At 39.1% G+C, this 18,865-nt stretch overlaps 1 protein-coding gene across 3 annotated transcripts in view; it reads left to right on the top strand.

The window, feature by feature from the left end:
* The window catches only part of phip (pleckstrin homology domain interacting protein), a 198,864-nt gene that overhangs the window by 60,044 nt on the left and 119,955 nt on the right, over positions 1–18,865 (top strand). For all 3 annotated transcript variants that reach the window (XM_063040327.1, XM_063040329.1, XM_063040326.1), the window contains exon 8: positions 16,477–16,698. In XM_063040327.1, the coding sequence (XP_062896397.1) occupies positions 16,477–16,698 (222 nt within the window). The remainder of the gene's footprint in view (positions 1–16,476; positions 16,699–18,865) is intronic.

Genomic DNA, 18,865 nt, shown 5'->3' with positions numbered 1-18,865 from the left:
CTAGTAACCATTTGCAAGGTATAATGCCTTTATTAATGATAATTAGTTCCTGAACCAAGTGGCTCAGTCAACTGCAAGCACTGATGAATTACGAGGAGTGATTGATAAGTTCGTGGCCTAAGGTAGAAGGAGTCAATTTTAGAAAACCTAGCACATTTATTTTTCAACATAGTCCCCTCCTACATTTACACACTTAGTCCAGCAATGGTGAAGCATACGGATCCCTTCTTTGTAGTCCACAGCAGGAGAGATTGATAAATTTGTGGCCTAAGGTAGAAGGAGATGAGTTATTAACTTCAAACTTTTTGCGTTATCACTCAAAGAGTTGAACTGCACATGCATGTAACGAGAGCTTCTTGGACCTCCAGGTGGTCCACAGCAGGGGTGATTGATAAGTTCACGGCCTAAGGTAGAAGGAGATGAGTAATACAGCTCTCGTTACATGCATGTACAGTTCAACTCTTTGAGTGAAAATGCAGAAAGTTTGAAGTTAATAACTCATCTCCTACTTTAGGCCATGAACTTAGCAATCACCCCTGCTGTGGACCACCTGGAAGTCCAAGACTCTGGCTTCTACAAAGAAGGGATCTGTATGCTCCGCGACCGCTGTACTAAGTGTGTAAATGTAGGCAAAATAAATGTGCTCGGTTTTCTAAAATTGATTCCTTCTACCTTAGGTCACAAACTTAGCAATCACCTCTCATAGCTAGTAGGTAAGGAAAGCTTAAAGCTTTTCTTGTGGCTCAGCTGATTAGAGGCAGTGCAATGCTGAGTCATGCAGTCTAGGACCATCAAAGCCCAGATCTTTGCTGAGTTAGCTGATTTAACTATGAGCATTGGTACCACAAATGGTCTCAGCACGCTCCAGTTAGGAAACTGGTCAAATTCTTGCTTTTGATGAGCTAACACCCTCTGCTGGAAATACACTTGCATGGGTATTAAACAAGAACAATATCTGCATAGCTGTGTCCTCCTTGTGACTGAGTTGCCAGCCAACAATTTACACATAATAAAATGGGACTCCAAGGGAGGTTGTAGAGGCGGTATCCATGAAACTAAGGAGGGAATGCAATGAGGAGTGTAATTGCTGAGAAAATGCACCGATTTCATGGTAATCTTCAAACAAAGCATTAGAAAGGGATGACGTAGGCTAAACCAAAGCAATTTGTTGCCAAATTCAGCATTTACCTCTGTGTAGAAAACGAGTAATAGATTATTTAAAGTGTTATCATTTTCTCCTCAGTTAATATGCTATGTTTTACTTTGATACAGGACTAGAACACTGCTGTGCATTATGCATGTTTTGACAAAATATTCAAAAGTGATGTTGCATTAAAATGACAAGTTTCAGATCGATACTTTATTGAGAATAAAATTGATGAAAGGGCCTTGAATTTTCACTAGTTGTGCATGTATACTAGTGAATGGAAACTTGTTTTGCTAGTGGTTGTACATTAGCAGATGATCAGTAATTTATGGCTGTAAGATTAGAGGGATAGTTTAGCAAAACTGGACGGTGCATGAACATGACTTCTGCAAACTGTTAGTGCTACTTTGTGTACAGATTGAATTTTATAATTCTAGTTTTATATATTATGCTTAAAAATTAAAAGAAGACTTGCAGAGGATGAACAGATTATCCCAAAGTCCGTTATGACTAAGAAGGTGCTTTCATAAATGTGAACACTTTTTGCAATATAGGAAACACTGCAGTCATTTTGTGTTAGTATATTTCCACTTTTTTGATGAGCTTGTGGTGAGAGACATTGTCATAAGCCTTGCTAAAATCCGGGTAGATCCCTTCAAATATACTGCTTTCATTGACCCCCATCTTGTTGCCTCAAAAATAACCTCAAACATGTTAATTAGATATGATGAGACTTTAGCAAATCTACTGACTACTTTGATTAACCTCTTCCTTTCTGTATGAAGGTTTACACTGACCCTTAGAATCAATTCCCATAATTTTCCCATTATTGAAGTTAAACTAACTGGCCTACAGTTATTCTTTCCTCTCTTTTAAAGCTGTACAATATTGTTAAAATCCTCCAGTCGTCTGTAAAGAATCTTGTAGCCGTAGAAGGTTGGAACATAGTAAAGAATGGCAATGGCAAGCCCAGATATTAGTTGCACATCCCCATTGATCTTGATAGCTGTCTTCATAAACATTGTTTGATGATGAATTCCAGGATTGTGTGTCAGGAATGAGGAAAAAATCAGCAATATATTGTTCCTTGGAGGGTGGTCCTTGCCTGCTTCATTTCTTTTGTGGGCAAGTGTTGCATGGTGTTTACAGAAATCTTGCTGCTGAAGGGCATCTTGCATGTGGATACAAACTGCTACCAGATGTATCATATGTGGAATGAATCAATGTTTAAGAGTGGGGGGGGGGTGCAGGGGAGAAGAATAAACAGCAGCCTTCATCAGTCCAGTGGAGAATTCAGTTTTATTTCTGACAGGGTCCATATTGGGAGTGGAGCAACTCTGGCATAACGAGCGATGAATTGTCCAGTTTTCTTCACATCCTTTAACTTGTGCAAAGCCACAATATTTATGTGTCTGGTGCATTGAAATTCTCATCAGAGATGATTCTCGTGGTTGTGATGATGAGGTCTTGCAATGGCATTGAAATTAAATAGCAAGGAAAGGTGGTGAGACCTGTCATGTTGTTGGGAAAAAATGAGAGAGCAAGAAACAAACAGTATGAAGCTATTTAGCAGCTCAAGGCTGTTCCACATTTCAGTGAGATCAGGATTGACCTGTGAAAGTTACTCCACAATGTGCCTGAAAACTTTCAATATCATGTAAACTATAAATCTTGAATTTGTTTGAATCTATTCTGGAAGTTGGAAAAGAACACCATAGGTTAAATGTATTTCTTACAACATTCTTGAAGCTTCCTTCTAATTTTTGGTCTAAGCCTCTAGTTCTAGACTTTATACTTTATTGTCACCAAACAATTAATACTAGAGCGTACAATCATCACAGCGATATTTGATTCTGTGCTTTGTGCTCCCTGGAATACAAATTGATAGTAAATATTGAAAATTTAAATTATAAATCATAAATAGAAAATGGAAAGTGAGGTAGTGCAAAAAAACTGAGAGGCAGGTCTGGATATTTGGAGGGTACGGCCCAGATCCAGGTCAGGATCCGTTCGGCAGTCTTACCACAGTTGGAAAGAAGCTGTTCCCAAATCTGGCTATACAAGTCTTCAAGCTCCTGAGCCTTCTCCCGGAGGGAAGAGGGATGAAAAGTTTGTTGGCTGGGTGGGTCATGTCCTTGATTATCCTGGCAGCACTGCACCGACAGCGTGCGGTGTAAAGTGAGTCCATGGACGGAAGATTAGTTTATGTGATATGCTGGACTGTTCATAATCTTCTGCCCAACCAACAGAAGTAGCCTCTGTCTCCTCTATTAGCTGTCCTAAGTGCTTCAAGGGCTTTCAGATTTTCCCCTGCCCTCTTAAGAATTTCAAGTTCAAGCAGTGCAAGCAGAATGTGTAATTTCATAATTTAGCTCTTGTAATCAAGGTATCATTCTTGTAAATCTAAACCTCATTCGCTTCTTGGGTAGTATTGGATAGTGCTGAGAACTGGTGTTTAGTCATATTGCAAGCACAGTCTAAAACGTTGGCAGGTTTGTACTGCTTTATTAGCTGATTAATTACCAACGAATTTTGCCCTGAATAAAACATCAGTGATGTTTTAAAGCCAATTGACCCCCATCAATCTTAATCATTTTCCTTTGTGCTAGATGAGATTTTAATTTTATTAGTGCTCCATGGTACCATATTCAGATGTCACCATGATGTTGGGTCCATGTTTTTATCCAGGTTGTAATGAGTCAATTGCCCAGATGCTCCTCGTGGAGCCCAAAATAACATTACTGAGTAGGTATTATTGAACACTTCTTTCCAGTTATTGATAATTGGAATTGGGTTAATATGGACATAACCAGACAAGTGGAATTGCCGCCTTTGAGTACTGAACATCTATACGTCCTTGCTTTATCAGGCAGATACACATCTTTATAACTGACTAGAGATTCAGTTTTCTCTAGAGCACATCCATTTTTGTTCCATATCTCTCTTTATATATTTCTGTGGGATACTTCGTTAGCATTAATGTAACTGATTTGAATAAGGGTACAATTTGTAGATTTGTTTCCAAATCAAGTTTGGAGGTTGTTGTTTACTGAAAGGAAATGTAATGTTTCATATTATTTGCAGATATGTATCATGGAAAATAAGTATTGGTTATATTAGATTAGTTATCAAGAGATATGCACTCAAAATCCAAAGGTCATGTTTTACCTTGAATATTTCAATTATGTTCATTTAAGTCTGGAATAGTGAGTTATTTTCAGACAGTGACAGAGAAGCTGTAAAATTGTTTCACTCCTATCTGTTCGGGAAGAATTCTGTCCCAGTACCTGAACGTGTACCCTGGAAAGTGAACAGGCAAAGTACTTGGTTGCATCAGATTGCCAGAAAGAATAAAATTTGTTATTTTATTATATTATTATATTTGTTATTCATTTGCAACTGACAGATCTAACTTGGATGTGATAAAGCCATACCTACTCCATTTGACCCTGTATGACCCTGTTCGTGACCCTGATGTCATTAATTCAAGAGCTGTCCCATAGCTCTAATTTTCACAACACTGTAAGGAAAGAAATTCCTCCTTATCTCAGTTTAAAGCCGTCAGTCTGTTATTTTTGAGATACCATCTCTGGAGTAACATTTTTGTGGCTTAGACTGTCAAACATCAGGAATCTTTTTCATTAAACCCACTTATGAATTTAATTCTTAATCACAATTTTTAAAAAATGCCCATAACAGTGTATTAACCTCATACTTTTAATGCTGGAATTATCTTGAGGGTTTCTAGGGACCTCTCTCAGCCCTATGGCTGGAGTAGCCAGCAGGCTACTTGAAGGCTGACTTGTGAAAGAAATGTTTACTGGCATCTCAACAAACATTTGGGCATTTTATATGGCTAATATCCCTGTCTATTAAAAAAAATCACAAACTGAAATTATTTTTTTTGATCTTTATTTCTTTACAGATCTCAGTCATGTTCATTAAATTTGTATTTAGAATCATTGAATTGTTATGGTATTGGAAGAAGACATTGGACCCACTCACACCTATTCTTTATAGAGCATCTGAGACAGTGCTGTTCCTTATGTTGTTTGCTTTGACTTGCCTACACTTTAAATCTGTACCACTGGTTCTTTATCTATCCAGTATTTGCAGTTTAAACCCTAATAAATTGTTGCCTTTCTTAATGATAAAGTTTCATGATGGAATTGTCATCCTCGACATCTTTTATAGGTCTCTAATATATGTGGACTGCTTTGTAATTAAATAAAATATTAGTATATATATTCATCTGTTTGTGTGAGGGCCCCACTTTCTCTATTCTGTAATGTTTAGATTCAAGATCTTTTGAGCAGCTAGACGTAACAGATGTTTGAATATTTTGCATATCATAGCTTTACTTGGCATTTCTTTTTCCCTATTCATTTAATTCCCTTGTTGCTAAGTCTCTTCCCTAAATTATTGTTATTGATGCACCGACTAGTGCATCTGAGCAATGTATTCAGCTATAAATGTAACAACAAAATGAAGGAAAATCTCAGCAAGTTATGTGGTATCCTTAGAAGAAAAAACAAGTTACCTTTTTGGGTTGTGGGAGTAAGAGAGAGGAATTTGAACAGGACATCATAACTGTCTTTTTGTCTCTCGCATCTCTCTAAATTATATATTAAAATATGATGTATTATACACTGTACACCCAAAGAGAATTGTGGCTAGCCATAGAAATCTTGGGTTTATTTTCTCATTATTTCAAAAATCATTATTGTTAGCAGTTTATAGTTTTAATTAAAGCTGTCTTTTTAATGATACTGATTGGCAGCTTTAGCAGTCACTATGTCTGTATACATATGTTAAATAGCTTTAAGTAGTTTAGCAGATAACTAATTTGATAAGTGGGTATATTATTGACTAATTCAAAAGCAATCTAATGGAGATGCTGGAACTCTGAAATAAAAACTTAAAATGCTGTAAATATCCTGCGGTTTACCTATTGTCTATCAATCCACCAGCCAGCCATGGTCTGTGTTATGAGCTGTGACATTATAAATTCTTGGCAGAAATGTTTTTTTTTAGAGAATTCCATTTTCTCAATATGATGACAGTGGGTTGCATTCCTTTATAATTCTGGTGGCTAAAAATTATTATATAGTTCAATTATCACAAGGGTATATGTTAATTTGGCCAACCCTGCAATTTAATCAATGCATAACCAGTGTAAGTCTCATTTATGGACACTTGTATGTATGAGCAAGCTTCAATATGTGTTATTAAATTCAGAAGTGTTTAATCATATGTACAGCAGACTGAGTTTTCTCTCGTCCTCTGCTTTCGGTAATTATTCTTTCTTATCAGTTTAAATCTGAATGCATCATTTGCAGAGGGTCTCCCATTAGAAATTAACATTGCAGAAGTGTGAGCAAACATACCCTGCCTCTGCTTGACTCATCTGTAAGATAACTCTCTCAATCTAAATCAAAATAGCAAAAGCTGCAATTATTGGATATCTGAAATAGAAACACAACAGATTTGTTGAGAAGAAAAACAGTTAATGTTTCATATCTGAGATCCTTTCTCAGAACTTAGAAAGAGATCCAAACTAAAACTGAAGTAGATAGGAATTAAGAGGAAAAATGTTCCAACATTTTGAATTGTATTTTAAATGAAAGAAGATGGTTGTGATTATTGGTGGCCATTTGTAGCCCCAGTTGGTATTTTCAGGCAGTGTCCTAGGATCTATGATTTTCATGTGCTTCGTTAATGATCTTCCCTCAAGTTTGGAACTGAGCTGCTGTTCATGATTCCATGGTGTTCAGTTTCATAGCAACTTCTATCTTATTGAAAAGGTTTATGCCTGTTTGCAACAAAATCATGACTACTTTCAGACTTGTACTTCTGTGGAATGTATCTTTAGGCTATATGTGTCGGCAGTTAATGATCAAATTGCCATCCCTCTCATAGGCATTTCCATCTCAAGTCTCCCACCATCAATGTCCTGCTGGCCACCAGCTACAAGAACACGTCATAGACATAGTATTCTGTGATGACCCACTTTCAAATCTCTTACTAGCTCTTCTTTCAGTTAGTCCTGACGAAGGGCCTCGGCCCGAAACGTCGACTGTACCTCTTCCGAGAGATGCTGCCTGGCCAGCTGCATTCACCAGCAGCTTTTATATGTGTTTCCTGATTTCCCAGATGGTTTCTACTTCCTGTTAAGGCTTGTGAGGAATACTGTCGAATACAGGCTTTCTATTAGCCTGCATGATTGCAGGTCGATCAACATTAAAGAAGGTTGCAGCCATTTGGAATCAAGCTATCTTTTTTTTATTTCAAAATATACTTTATTCAAAAATAAATATATACAATAAACCATTCAATAACTTTCCATCCTTTACATACGTTTCCATTATAGTCAGTACATATCTGTATTTATAGCTACCCACGTGGCACTCTAGTAGTTCAGCTTACCATATCATTGTTGAGGGGTATACTCCCCGCCCCCCGACCCCTCCCACTCCCACAGGTGGAGAAACCTATACTGTGGTCCTTCCCCACCGGGCCCTTGCGGTGGCTGCACCGAGTTTCAGTGCGTCCCTCAGCACGTACTCCTGCAACTGAGAATGTGCCAGTCGGCAGCATTCTCCCACGGACATCTCCATGTGCTGGTAGATGATCAAGTTTCGGGCTGACCAAAGAGCGTCTTTCACTGAGTTGATGATCTGCCATTTGGAATCAAGCTATCTGCTTGATTAGCAGTCCACCTATACTTTCACATTCTTTCCCAACCCTGTGTTGTGATAGCCGTTTACACTATTTACAGATACACAGTACACTTGCTAGAACTTCATTAGCTTTGTCATTAAGTGAAAATCCTGGAACTTCCTGCTCAACAGCACTGGTTGTGATTATTAGCAGTCAGTTGTAGCCCCAGCAATGGTGGGTTTTGAATGACATGTAGTAGTGTTTTCTTTGATGGTAGGATTGTGAAATTACTAAGGATAAGTGGGTTAGAAGAGCATTGGAATAATTGAATTTCAAGTGCTTGAAGAGTGGATGAGTGCAATAGCTGCAAAAAGTAGGGGCCTATTTGGTGATTCTGTGGAAGTAGCAGCAGACAACATTTCAGTGGTAACTCAGCTCAGAGTTGAAGAGAAAAGAGAGCTTATACCTAGGACATTGACTGGGATGAGGGAAGGGGGCGAGGTGGAAATGGATTAGGTGGTAATAACATGGAGTCAATGGTAGCAGATCTCGATGACTGTAGTCTTAATAATATGCTGAAGAAAACTGTCTTGTCCAAGTCAGACTGACTGTAAGAATACAGTAAAGTACCTGAGTCAGTGGTGGATGGTATTTTGTAGAACATGTGGAAGTTAACAATGCATTTTGATATCAGTAAAACCAATGTTTAGATAAGAAGTGACCTAGGATAGCTCCTCAGGGCTTCCAGGTGTACGAATGGAATTCTTGATGAGACAATGACTCAGTTTGTACCAGTGCTTGCATTATTGAGGTACAAGCAGCCAGAGGCCATTTGAGTGATTCATCTTTATGTTCTTTTAATTTATAACAAGAAAAGGGAAACCTATTTACATTTAAAAGAAAGAAAACATAGGGTCATCTTATAACTTTTTTGGATCGAGTGTTTGAGTTTTTCTGAGATCTCATTTTATTTTGACTAAAAGGGAGACTGAATAAGTCAGTCTTGACCTACCAGGGCACATTGGAATGCGTGATAGGGAAAATATTAATTATGAAAAACATAATTTATTCTGAATTTATCTAGATTACTTGTGTATTTTTTGAAAAGAGATTACAATATAAAGTATGTTTTTAAAATACTCGGGACGTTTCTGTAATGGTGGAAAAAGAAAATTTCCACCATTACAGAAAAGAAACTTTCTTTTCTAGGTGAGTGATACTGGCACTAAATATGGGACAGATTTTCCAGTTCAGGCACCCAGTGACAATATCTGTCTGAAGTAGAGATAGAATCACGGAAAATATATCACACAGAAGGAAGCCATTCACCCATTAAGTCAGTGTCAAACAAAAAATGGAACTTAGGCCTAATCAAGCAACACACACAAAATGCTGGTGGAACGCAGCATCTATAGAAAGAAGTACAGTCGATGTTTCAGGTCGAGACCCTTTGTCAGGACTAACGGAAAAAAGAAATAGTAAGAGATTTGAAAGTGGGAGGGGGAGACCCGAAATGATAGGAGAAGACAGGTGGGGGAGGGGTGAAGCCAAAAGCTGGGAAGTTGATTGGTAAAAGGGGTACAAGGCTGGAGAAGGGGGAGTATCATGGGACGCAAGGCTTTGGAAGAAAGAAAGGGGGAGGGGAGCACCAGAGGAAGATGGAGAACAGGCAAGGAGTTATCGTGAGGGGGAAAGAGAGAAAAATAGATAAACGTATAAATAAATAATAAGTTAGGGATGGGGTAAGAAGGGGAGAAGAGTCATTAACGTAAGTTAGAGAAATCAATTTTCATGCCATCAGGTTGGAGGCTACCCAGACAGAATATAAGGTGGTGTTCCTCCAACCCGAGTGTGGCTTCATCTCGACAGTAGAGGAGGCCATGGATTGACATATCGGATTGGGAATGAGACATGGAATTAAGATGTGTGGCCACTGGGAGATCCTGTTTCCTCTGGCGGATAGAGCGTAGGTGTTCAGCAAAGCGGTCTCCCAGTCTGTGTCGGTTCTCGCCAATATATAGAAGGCCGCATCAGGAGCACCGGCCACAGTATATCACCCCAGTCGACTCACAGGTGAAGTGTCACCTCACCTGGAAGGACCGTCTGTGGCCCTGAATGGTGGTGAGGGAGGAAGTGTAAGGGTAGGTGTAGCACTTGTTCCGCTTACAAGGATAATTGCCAAGAGGAAGATAGGTGGGAAGGGATGGGGGGATGAATGGACAAGGGAGTCGCATAGGGAGTGATCCCTGTGGAAAGCAGAAAGTTGGGGGGGGAGGGAAAGATGTTCTTGGTGGTGGGATCCCATTGGAGATGGTGGAAGTTGCAGAGAATTATATGTTGGACACGGAGGCTGGTGAGGTGGTAGGTGAGGAACAGAGGAACTTAGACCTCATTTTGTATCTTAGGACCAGTTCCATAGTCCTTCAGGCCACAGAACCTCAGTATATATTCAAGAACATTTTAAACATGACGATTATATAATAGTCAAATGCAAATTAAAACTTAAGTATTACTGAAAACCTTTTTCTTTTTTGAAGTGGGGAAATGGACTGCTTACTGGAAAGTGAAATTGAGTTGAATGAAGTCAGTTTGTATATTGGCAGCAGGAAAGGGCCTTGGCAAATGAAACTAAAATTGATTAAAGACATATGGTGATAAGTTATGTTTTATTGGACTAGAGCAGTCAAAGGAAAAGTAAAGGGTAGGTATCCCATTTGTTAGTTTGATGATAATAACTGAATGAAATGATTTTGTGTGTGGCCTGGTGTTGAGTCTTGGTTTTGGATAGATGTAATTGAATGTTAAATTTTTGTGTCTATAAAATAGAACATAAAACAGGTCTGTGCAGAACATGGTACTAATATGTACTAATCCCATCTGCCTGCATGTGGAGTGTATCCCTCCATTTTCTGCCTGTTCCTGTGCCTGTCTAAATGCCTTTTCTAACTGTTGTACCTGCTTTCACTTGTACCTCCATTGGCAGTACATTCTACACACATTTTACTCTGTTTTAAAAAAATATTGACTCACAAATCAGTAAAGTTTACCTCACATCTTAAATCCATCCCTTCTAATTTTGACATTTCTATCCTGAGGAAAGTCTGTGACTCTCTACCCTATCTGTGGATCAGAATTAGGTTTAATATCACTGCATATGTTATGAATTGCAATACACGGTAATAAAAACTGTAAATTACAATAAGTATATAAAATAAATTAAACAAGTAATGCAAAAAGAGGAGGAAACTGAAGTAGCATTCATGTATGTGTTGACTAACCATTCAGAAATCTGGCAGAAGGGAAGAAGCTGCCTGAAGGCTCCTGTACCACCACCTTGCTGGTGACAATGAGAAGAGGGCATATCCTGGGTAATGGGGGTCCTCAATGATAGATGCTGGTTCTTTGAGGCTTGGTATTTGAAGGTGTTCCTGATGCTGGGGAAGCTGGTGCCCATGATGGAGCCAGCTGATCTTGTAATTTCCTGCAGCATTTTCCAATCCTGCGCAGTGGCCCCTCCATACCAGATGACGATGTAATCAGTTAGAATGCTTTCCATGGTGTATCTGTAGAAATCTGTCAGTGTCATTGGTGACATACCAACTCTCCTCAAACTCCTGATGAAATATAGCCACTGTTGTGCCTTCTTTTCCGGCAGATGGGGCTCGTCAGCCATAGTTGGCAGCTCATCTGATCTCAAACCTCCACTGCCATGTGGCTACACCCACTCATGGGGACGGCTTCAGGAGTAAACTCCGAGGGGAAAAATCTGAAGCTGGAGTCCCTAAGGCAGTCCTACATCGAGTTCAATGTAGACTGGCAACTCCTGCGACGCTGCTGGTACTAAACTGTATGGGCCTCTGACGTTCCTTTGGGTTCATCAGATGTGTGGAGAGGGAGAGCTTGCTGCAAGGTCAACAGCTTGCTCTCCATATCGTACTGCCCAGGCTTGCATATTTAGACAACTAGGATGCAATATCTGTGGTCAACTCTGACTCGTGCCTTTTTTTGTAATTATATCAATATGTTGGACCCAGGGTAGATCCTCAGAGATGTTGACACACAGGAACTTGAAGCTGCTCACTCACAACATGCTGGAGGAACTCAGCAGGTTGGGCAGTATCTGTGGAAACGATCAGTCAACGTTTTGGGCTGGAACCCTTCATCAGGACTGAAGAGGGAAGGGGCAAAGGCCCTATAAATAAGGTGGGGTCTGCCCCTTCCCTCTTCAGCCCTGACGAAGGGTTCCGGCCCAAAACGTTGACTGATTGTTTCCATGGATGCTGCCCGACCTGCTGAGTTCCTCCAGCATGTTGTGAGTGTCACTTTGACCCCAGTATCTGCAGAGTATTTTGTGTTTTTGAAACTGCTCAGCCTTTCCACTGCTGATCCCTCGATGAAGACTGCTGTGTGTTTCCTCAGCTTTGCTTTCTGAAGTCCACAGTCAATTCCTGGTCTTACTGAAGTTGAGTATAAGGTGGTTGTTGTGACACCACTCAACTAGCTGATCTATCTCACTCCTGTGCATCTCATCACCATCTGAAATTCTGCCAAAATAGTTGTGTTGTCGGCAAATTTATAGATGGCATTTGAACTGTGCCTAGCCACACACATGGTGTAGAGAGAGTAGACTGTTGGGCTAAGTATGCATCCTTGAGGTACAGCAGTATTGACTGTCACTGAGGAGGAGATGATATTTCTGATCTCCAGAGATTGTGGTCTCCCATTGAAGAAGTCAACGATCCATTTGCAGATGGAGGTATGGAGGCCCATGTATTGGAACTTGTTGATTAGAACTGAGAGTAGGTTTGTGTTGAATACTGAGCTGAAATCAATAAATAGCCTCAATCAATTATGCCTCTTATAATTTTATTTCAAATTGCCCATCAGCCTCCCATGCTCAAAGGAAAGCAATCCAATTTTGTCTTGCTACTTATAGTTAATACTCTGTAATCCAGGTAGCATCCTGGTGAAAGCACGAGAGATTGCAGATGGTGGAATCTGGAGGAACTTGGCGGGTTGAGCAGTGTCTATAAGTGGAAGGGAAGTGTCAACATTTTGGACTGCTTTAGGAACATTTCAACCTGAAATGTTCACAATTTCTTTTCTCCCATGGATGATCCTCGACCTGCTAAATTTCTCCGGCAGATTGTTTGTTGTTCATGTCTTGGTGAACCATGTTTGCACCTTCTTTAAAGCCTCTATGTCCTTTCTGATTTGCAGTGGACATAGCTGCACTCAGTGCTTAAAATTTGGCCTAATAAAAGTTTTATACAACTGCAATATGCCTTGTCAACTTTTATACTCAGTGGTCCAACTGGTGAAGAAAAGCTTGTCTTGTGCTGACTTTACCACCCTTGCTAGTTGCCACTTTCATGGACTTGCAGCCGAAGATCCCTCTGTATATCAATTCTTCTAAGAGACCTGCCACTTATTATATACTGTCCTCTTGTCTTTGGCATCCCAGAGTTCAACATCTCCCATTTGTCCAACCACATTTCCAGCAATCCTATATACTGGTGTCCCTTTTGACAATCTGCTTACTTTCCTGTCATCTGCAAGCTTGCTGATGCCTGTATTTTCATTTAAATTACAAGGTCCTAGCATAGATCTCTGTGATATAGCTTTGATCACAGACTTCAAGTCAGAATAACATCTCTCTATTGTCCTCTGTCTTCCATGATCAAGTCAGTTTTGAATCCAGCCTACCAAGTGCCTGTGGACTTTTGTGCTTTAATCTTCTGGAAAAGCCCATCATGAAAGATTTTCTTGAATGCTGTATTAAAGTCCATGTAGCCAACATCCTCAATCCTACCCTCATCAGTCATCAAGGGATAACTTTATTCACCATATACATTTACACGTATTAGGTATTAAGGCTGATTTATACTTGTGCGTACGGGCTACGCTACACCGTAGGCCTGATTTATGCTTTTGTATAGCCCTAAGCCATAGCGAGCATGCGTAGTTGTGTCTGCGTTGCTCTGAAATTCGCCACCAAAATGCTAGTTGGCGGTGGGTGGGGTTTCTATGCCACTGTGTTGAATTTCTTTGTGAGAGACATGGACGAGGAAATGCATTTCAAATATTTTCGGGTGTCAGCAGGTAGATTTGACAATCTGGTTCATCGTCTCCAACCATTTATTTCACATCAGTGTACAGACATGGCGGAGAAAAGCAACTGGAAATGCGTAAGAGGAAATACGATGCTACCAAGCCGACCAATCACAGTTGTTGCGGTCTGCGTTGCCACGACACGAGCTACATTTTTGGGGAGGTGCATGTCACCCTACGGCGTACATTTGATGCACAAATATAAATTAGCCTTTAGCTGTGTGCGTAGGTCAGGGTGTGCCATGCAACAAAAGATAATAGCATACAACAATTATAAGAATATAGAATTATATAAGAAATAAACTTGCGTTTAAAGTATGAATATGGATTAAAATGTGCATGAGTACATAAATACCAACATGTATTTAAAAAGTAAACAGCATTTGTGAAAAATGGTTTAAAGTGTTTACAGTGCAGTGCACTGACTAAGGTGGAGTGGCCATCTAGAATGGTTGATCAGATTAATGCCTGGAGGAAGATTCTTTTAAGATGGCATGAATTTTTTTTTAATTGCCCTACAGTGCTTTTGAGAAGGGAGCTTTTGGAAAAGGCAGTTTGCTGGGTGGGTAGTGTCTGCAATGATATTTTTTATGCCCACTTCTTTGTCCTGGACACGTACAAGTCCTAGGGTGATGGTGTACTGCTCACCTGATAATTTGATGTAGTTTTTGTATATTGTGACAAGTTGCTGCACCAAATCAGACAGTAGTGGCAGTGTAGAATTGCACCAGTATATTCTGGGAAAGATAGAATTTTATCTGCTGCCACAAGAAGTACAGTATATATCCTCTGCTGAGCCTTTTTGTTAATGAAGGATAAATAATTTTCACACATGAGGTCCTGCGAAATGATGATGCCCATGAACCTGAATGTTGAAACGGTGCTCTGCATAGAGTTGTTGTTGATAAGTGGGCGCCGAGGAGATATGTTTATCTTGAAGTTGATATGCACCATTGCTGAGTGAGTGGTATGTGGAGATGCAGTTTGCCTAGCTTCACACACTTGGTCCTGTCAGAGAGGGAGTTTGTGATCTTCATCACTTCAAAAAAAAAAAATCTAGTTTGTAAGCCATGAGCTCCCCTACACAAACTATCTTTCCATTATTGAAAGCTGCTTAATTTGAGTTGTGCGTTGATTTGAATGGGAAATATGGGGGTGGGGAGGATATCTATTTTTACTTATACTGATAGTTCAGGTTGTTGAACGATTTCATAATTTTCCAAGTAGAAAACTATTTTGATTTGATAGGAATGGACTGTACCAACATTTTGATGCTTTAAGTGGGTCCATAAATAATAATAAACGTAGGTGTGCTGAGAATTAAGGTTATGTGGCATGAATAGTTTAGAAAAATGTTTTTTTCTGTGTGGTAGAATGTGATTAGTTCTGTCACCTTCTCTTGGAGTGCAGTAATCATTGAATCAATTATTCTAGACTTGCTTCTGACAGGGTAGTTACTGCTCAATGTGCTATTTTCACAAGTCTGTTCATGAAGGCAGACTTATCTTTTATCACATTCTATTGCATGTGATATTGAGTTATTTCTATTCAAATAAAAAAAATCTCATTTCATGGGTGTTAATCAGAGACTAATCTGCAAGTTGAAGGGCATGAAAACTGGACTAAATGAGAGCATGAGAGCAAAATTTAATACTAGCTGACTGGGCTGATCTCTGTATAAATACATTGAGAGACTGGACCCAGGTACTGGCTGGACAGGTTTGTACGACACCATGCTGAAACACCCAAACCAGATTTTCACAGGTGCTTTAACCAGCCTGCAATGATGGAGCCATGAATGGGAAGCCAATGCCTGAGAGTGTGGTGGAAACAAATTTAATACCAGCTTTCAAAAGATTAGGCATGGCCTTGCAAGAGGAAAACAAAATCCGTGGCTGCAATGAAATCTCAGGGAGTTAGTCTGATTGTTTAGCAATTTCAAACAGCCGTCACAGGGCAGGCCTCCTATGATGCTGGGAAGTATCTCACAAAGGAATATGGTACTTTTCAAAACATTATTTTGCGACTTCATTAACATTCATAGATTCTGTTGTTATCATGAATGAGCTATGATGTTACATTGTGACATCTACAACATCTGCACATCTGTAGCACCGTGTGGAAATCACAAAGTTTCTGTTATTGATTCCGCAGGTTGAGACACTTGGCTGCATTTAAAATCTCGAGAAGGGGAATCGACCGCTAAGGATGTAATAAATATAAATACAGTTCTCTTTGTATACTGTCAGTTTATATTTCTACGATTCTGAGACTAATTATGGAATACTTTTATTACAGGCATGTTATGAACAAAATTGCTACATATCCTCTTCTATTTTTCAAGACGTTTAAATATTTTTTCAAGTCAATTGATGAATCAATCCCAGCTTTTGAAGCAACTTGCACAATACAAACTATTGCATTATGCAGCTGTTTTTAATGATGGTATATGGCATTGCAGTAAGCGGCAGCCAAATGGATAAATCTGTAAAATAAACAAATGTTACTGAAAATGGATGGCACCAATTTAAAATGACCTTCTTTGAAACAATGTACAGGGATCTGATGATTGTCTGGTGAAGATCTGGACAACAGATGATGGCAGGCTTCTGGCAACCTTGCGAGGACATTCTGCTGAAATCTCAGACATGGCAGTTAACTATGAAAATACCATGATTGCTGCGGGCAGCTGTGATAAAATCATCCGAGTTTGGTGCCTCCGGACATGTGCACCTTTAGCTGTTCTACAGGGCCATACTGCATCTATCACATCCTTACAGGTAAAGATATTCATTAACAGTATAATTATTTATATAATAAACTAATTGCAGGTAATACATCACATGGGCACAGGGAAATAGAGCTAATGTTTCAAATTGATGGTGGTTGTTGAGAGCTCGGTTTCAAAGTTCAAAGTAAATTTATTATCAAAGTACATGTATGTCACCATATACAACCCTGAGATTCATTTTCTTGTGGGCATACTCAATAACTCCAAGAAGCATAATAGAATCAAAGAATGGCTCCAATTCTGACTCCAGAGGTACTGTCTAACTGGATAAGCATTTCCAATTTTTTCTTAGCTTAGATTCTAAGCACATGCAACATTCTGTTTTTTTTAATCATTGATTATTTCTGCAATTATCTCATTCTTTTGGAGATAAATTTTCATTACTGTAATGGTTAGATAAATAATGATAGGAAGATGACGACTGTGCTGTAGGTTTTCTGTGTTTCTATGCAAGGTGAATGGAATCCACACCTGAGAAAGCCTGAGAGTTGGAAATGGAATGAGGGTAGGAATGGGATATTGTTTGGGGAAAACTTGTGAGAACAAGCAGGAAGGAAAGTGTCGGATGTAGGAAGGAAAGGTGGGGTGACGAGGGAGCGTGATGAATATGACATTCTGGAGTAAAAGCCAGTGAGCAGAAGGGAAGGGATTAAAAATAAAGGCGATCCTGATGTATGGAGAGGAAAATCCTTAGTGGTGTTAGAAAGGGCTGGAGGAAACCAGAAAGTAACACGGTAACAGCAGGAATGGGGTCCAAGAGATAATAGAGCAGAGCAACGGTGAGAATAGGATTAGGTAAGCAAAACAGCGGTATCAGAAACAAAAGTGGAAAGCTTGAGTTGTTTGGTAAATGTGTTCAGGAGCCAGTTTAATTAAACATGCCATTGAAGAACCCTACCTTGACTAACCACAATTAATAGTTTTCCATGATCCTCCTTTCATTCTTCCAATGGGATTTTTATAAAGTGGAAGTGTCGCTGACCTAAAATGTTGACCAGTTTCTTCTTTTACAGATGCTTCTTGACTGGCTGAGCTGTTCCAGCATTTCTGTTTTTGTGTAAAGAAAACTGCTTATATATATATTTTTTTTTATTCATGATCAACCAACCATAAGATTAGGCAGGAAAGTGGAATTGTGGTGAATAATGGAATAAAAACAGAAAGTACTGCAAATACTCATTTGGTGAGGCTGTATCTATGGGGATGGAAACTTGAGTTCGTTCATCATCCCACACTTGGCTTAACATTTTAGTGGTCTCTGATGTGAAAGTGAAACAGGAGATGGATGATGATAAAATATATCAGGAATAAGGCATACACCTATATCATGTTGTTTACAGCTAAGCCATTAAAAATGTTAATATATCAAATGCATGCTGATACTGTAGATGCTGGAAATCCAAAATCCAAAACAAAAAGAATGTTGGAAATGTGCCATATTTAACATATGTCAAAATAATAATGCATTATTTTCCATTGTCTTCATTGATTCTGGATGTCATGTATATTTAATAAGAATATATTTTAGTTACAATTCTTTTCTAAAAGGTGCACATTTTCAATACATACTGTATTGGCTTTTATCTCTCACTGTGTTATGTTCTAAATTGCTTTTAATTTTCTGTCTGATCTGTGGGTTACATTTGTAGTGCACTTTGCAGAGAATTGCAAGGCAGCCGTTGTTTTCAGACCTGAAGAATGCAGAAGAATGAGACTGTGAGATAAATCATTGCACAGCACTGTTTTGGCTGCAAGCAGTCAAGAATTGGATTTGAACAGTGCAGCTTATGTTTGTTTAATTTGCACAATGACCCACTATTTAGCTTCTGGAGGACCACGCACTTGCTATATTAAGGGATCACTAATGGCATAGAGAGGTGTGGTCCCAAAAGAATGGTTGGTTGGTGTAACTTTCAAGGTTAATCATTAGATATCATTGCAGCCATTAATGATTTTGCAGAAGGAAGTGGCAATGTTCCTTGATTTAAAGTTGAGTTATAATTTAGTTCAAGTCATATACAAATGTATATAGAACTAAATTATATATATATACTTACATATATATATATGTGTGTGTGTGTGTGTGTGTGTGTGTGTGTGTTCTCATCTTCATAATGTACTGAGCTTCTACCAGGAAAAGCTAATTTTTATAACAC

The sequence above is a fragment of the Mobula hypostoma genome, chromosome 2 (assembly GCF_963921235.1).
Source record: "Mobula hypostoma chromosome 2, sMobHyp1.1, whole genome shotgun sequence".
NCBI lineage: Eukaryota > Metazoa > Chordata > Chondrichthyes > Myliobatiformes > Myliobatidae > Mobula > Mobula hypostoma.
Note: the sequence above shows the minus strand (reverse complement) of the source record. Positions and strands in the feature narration are given on the sequence as shown.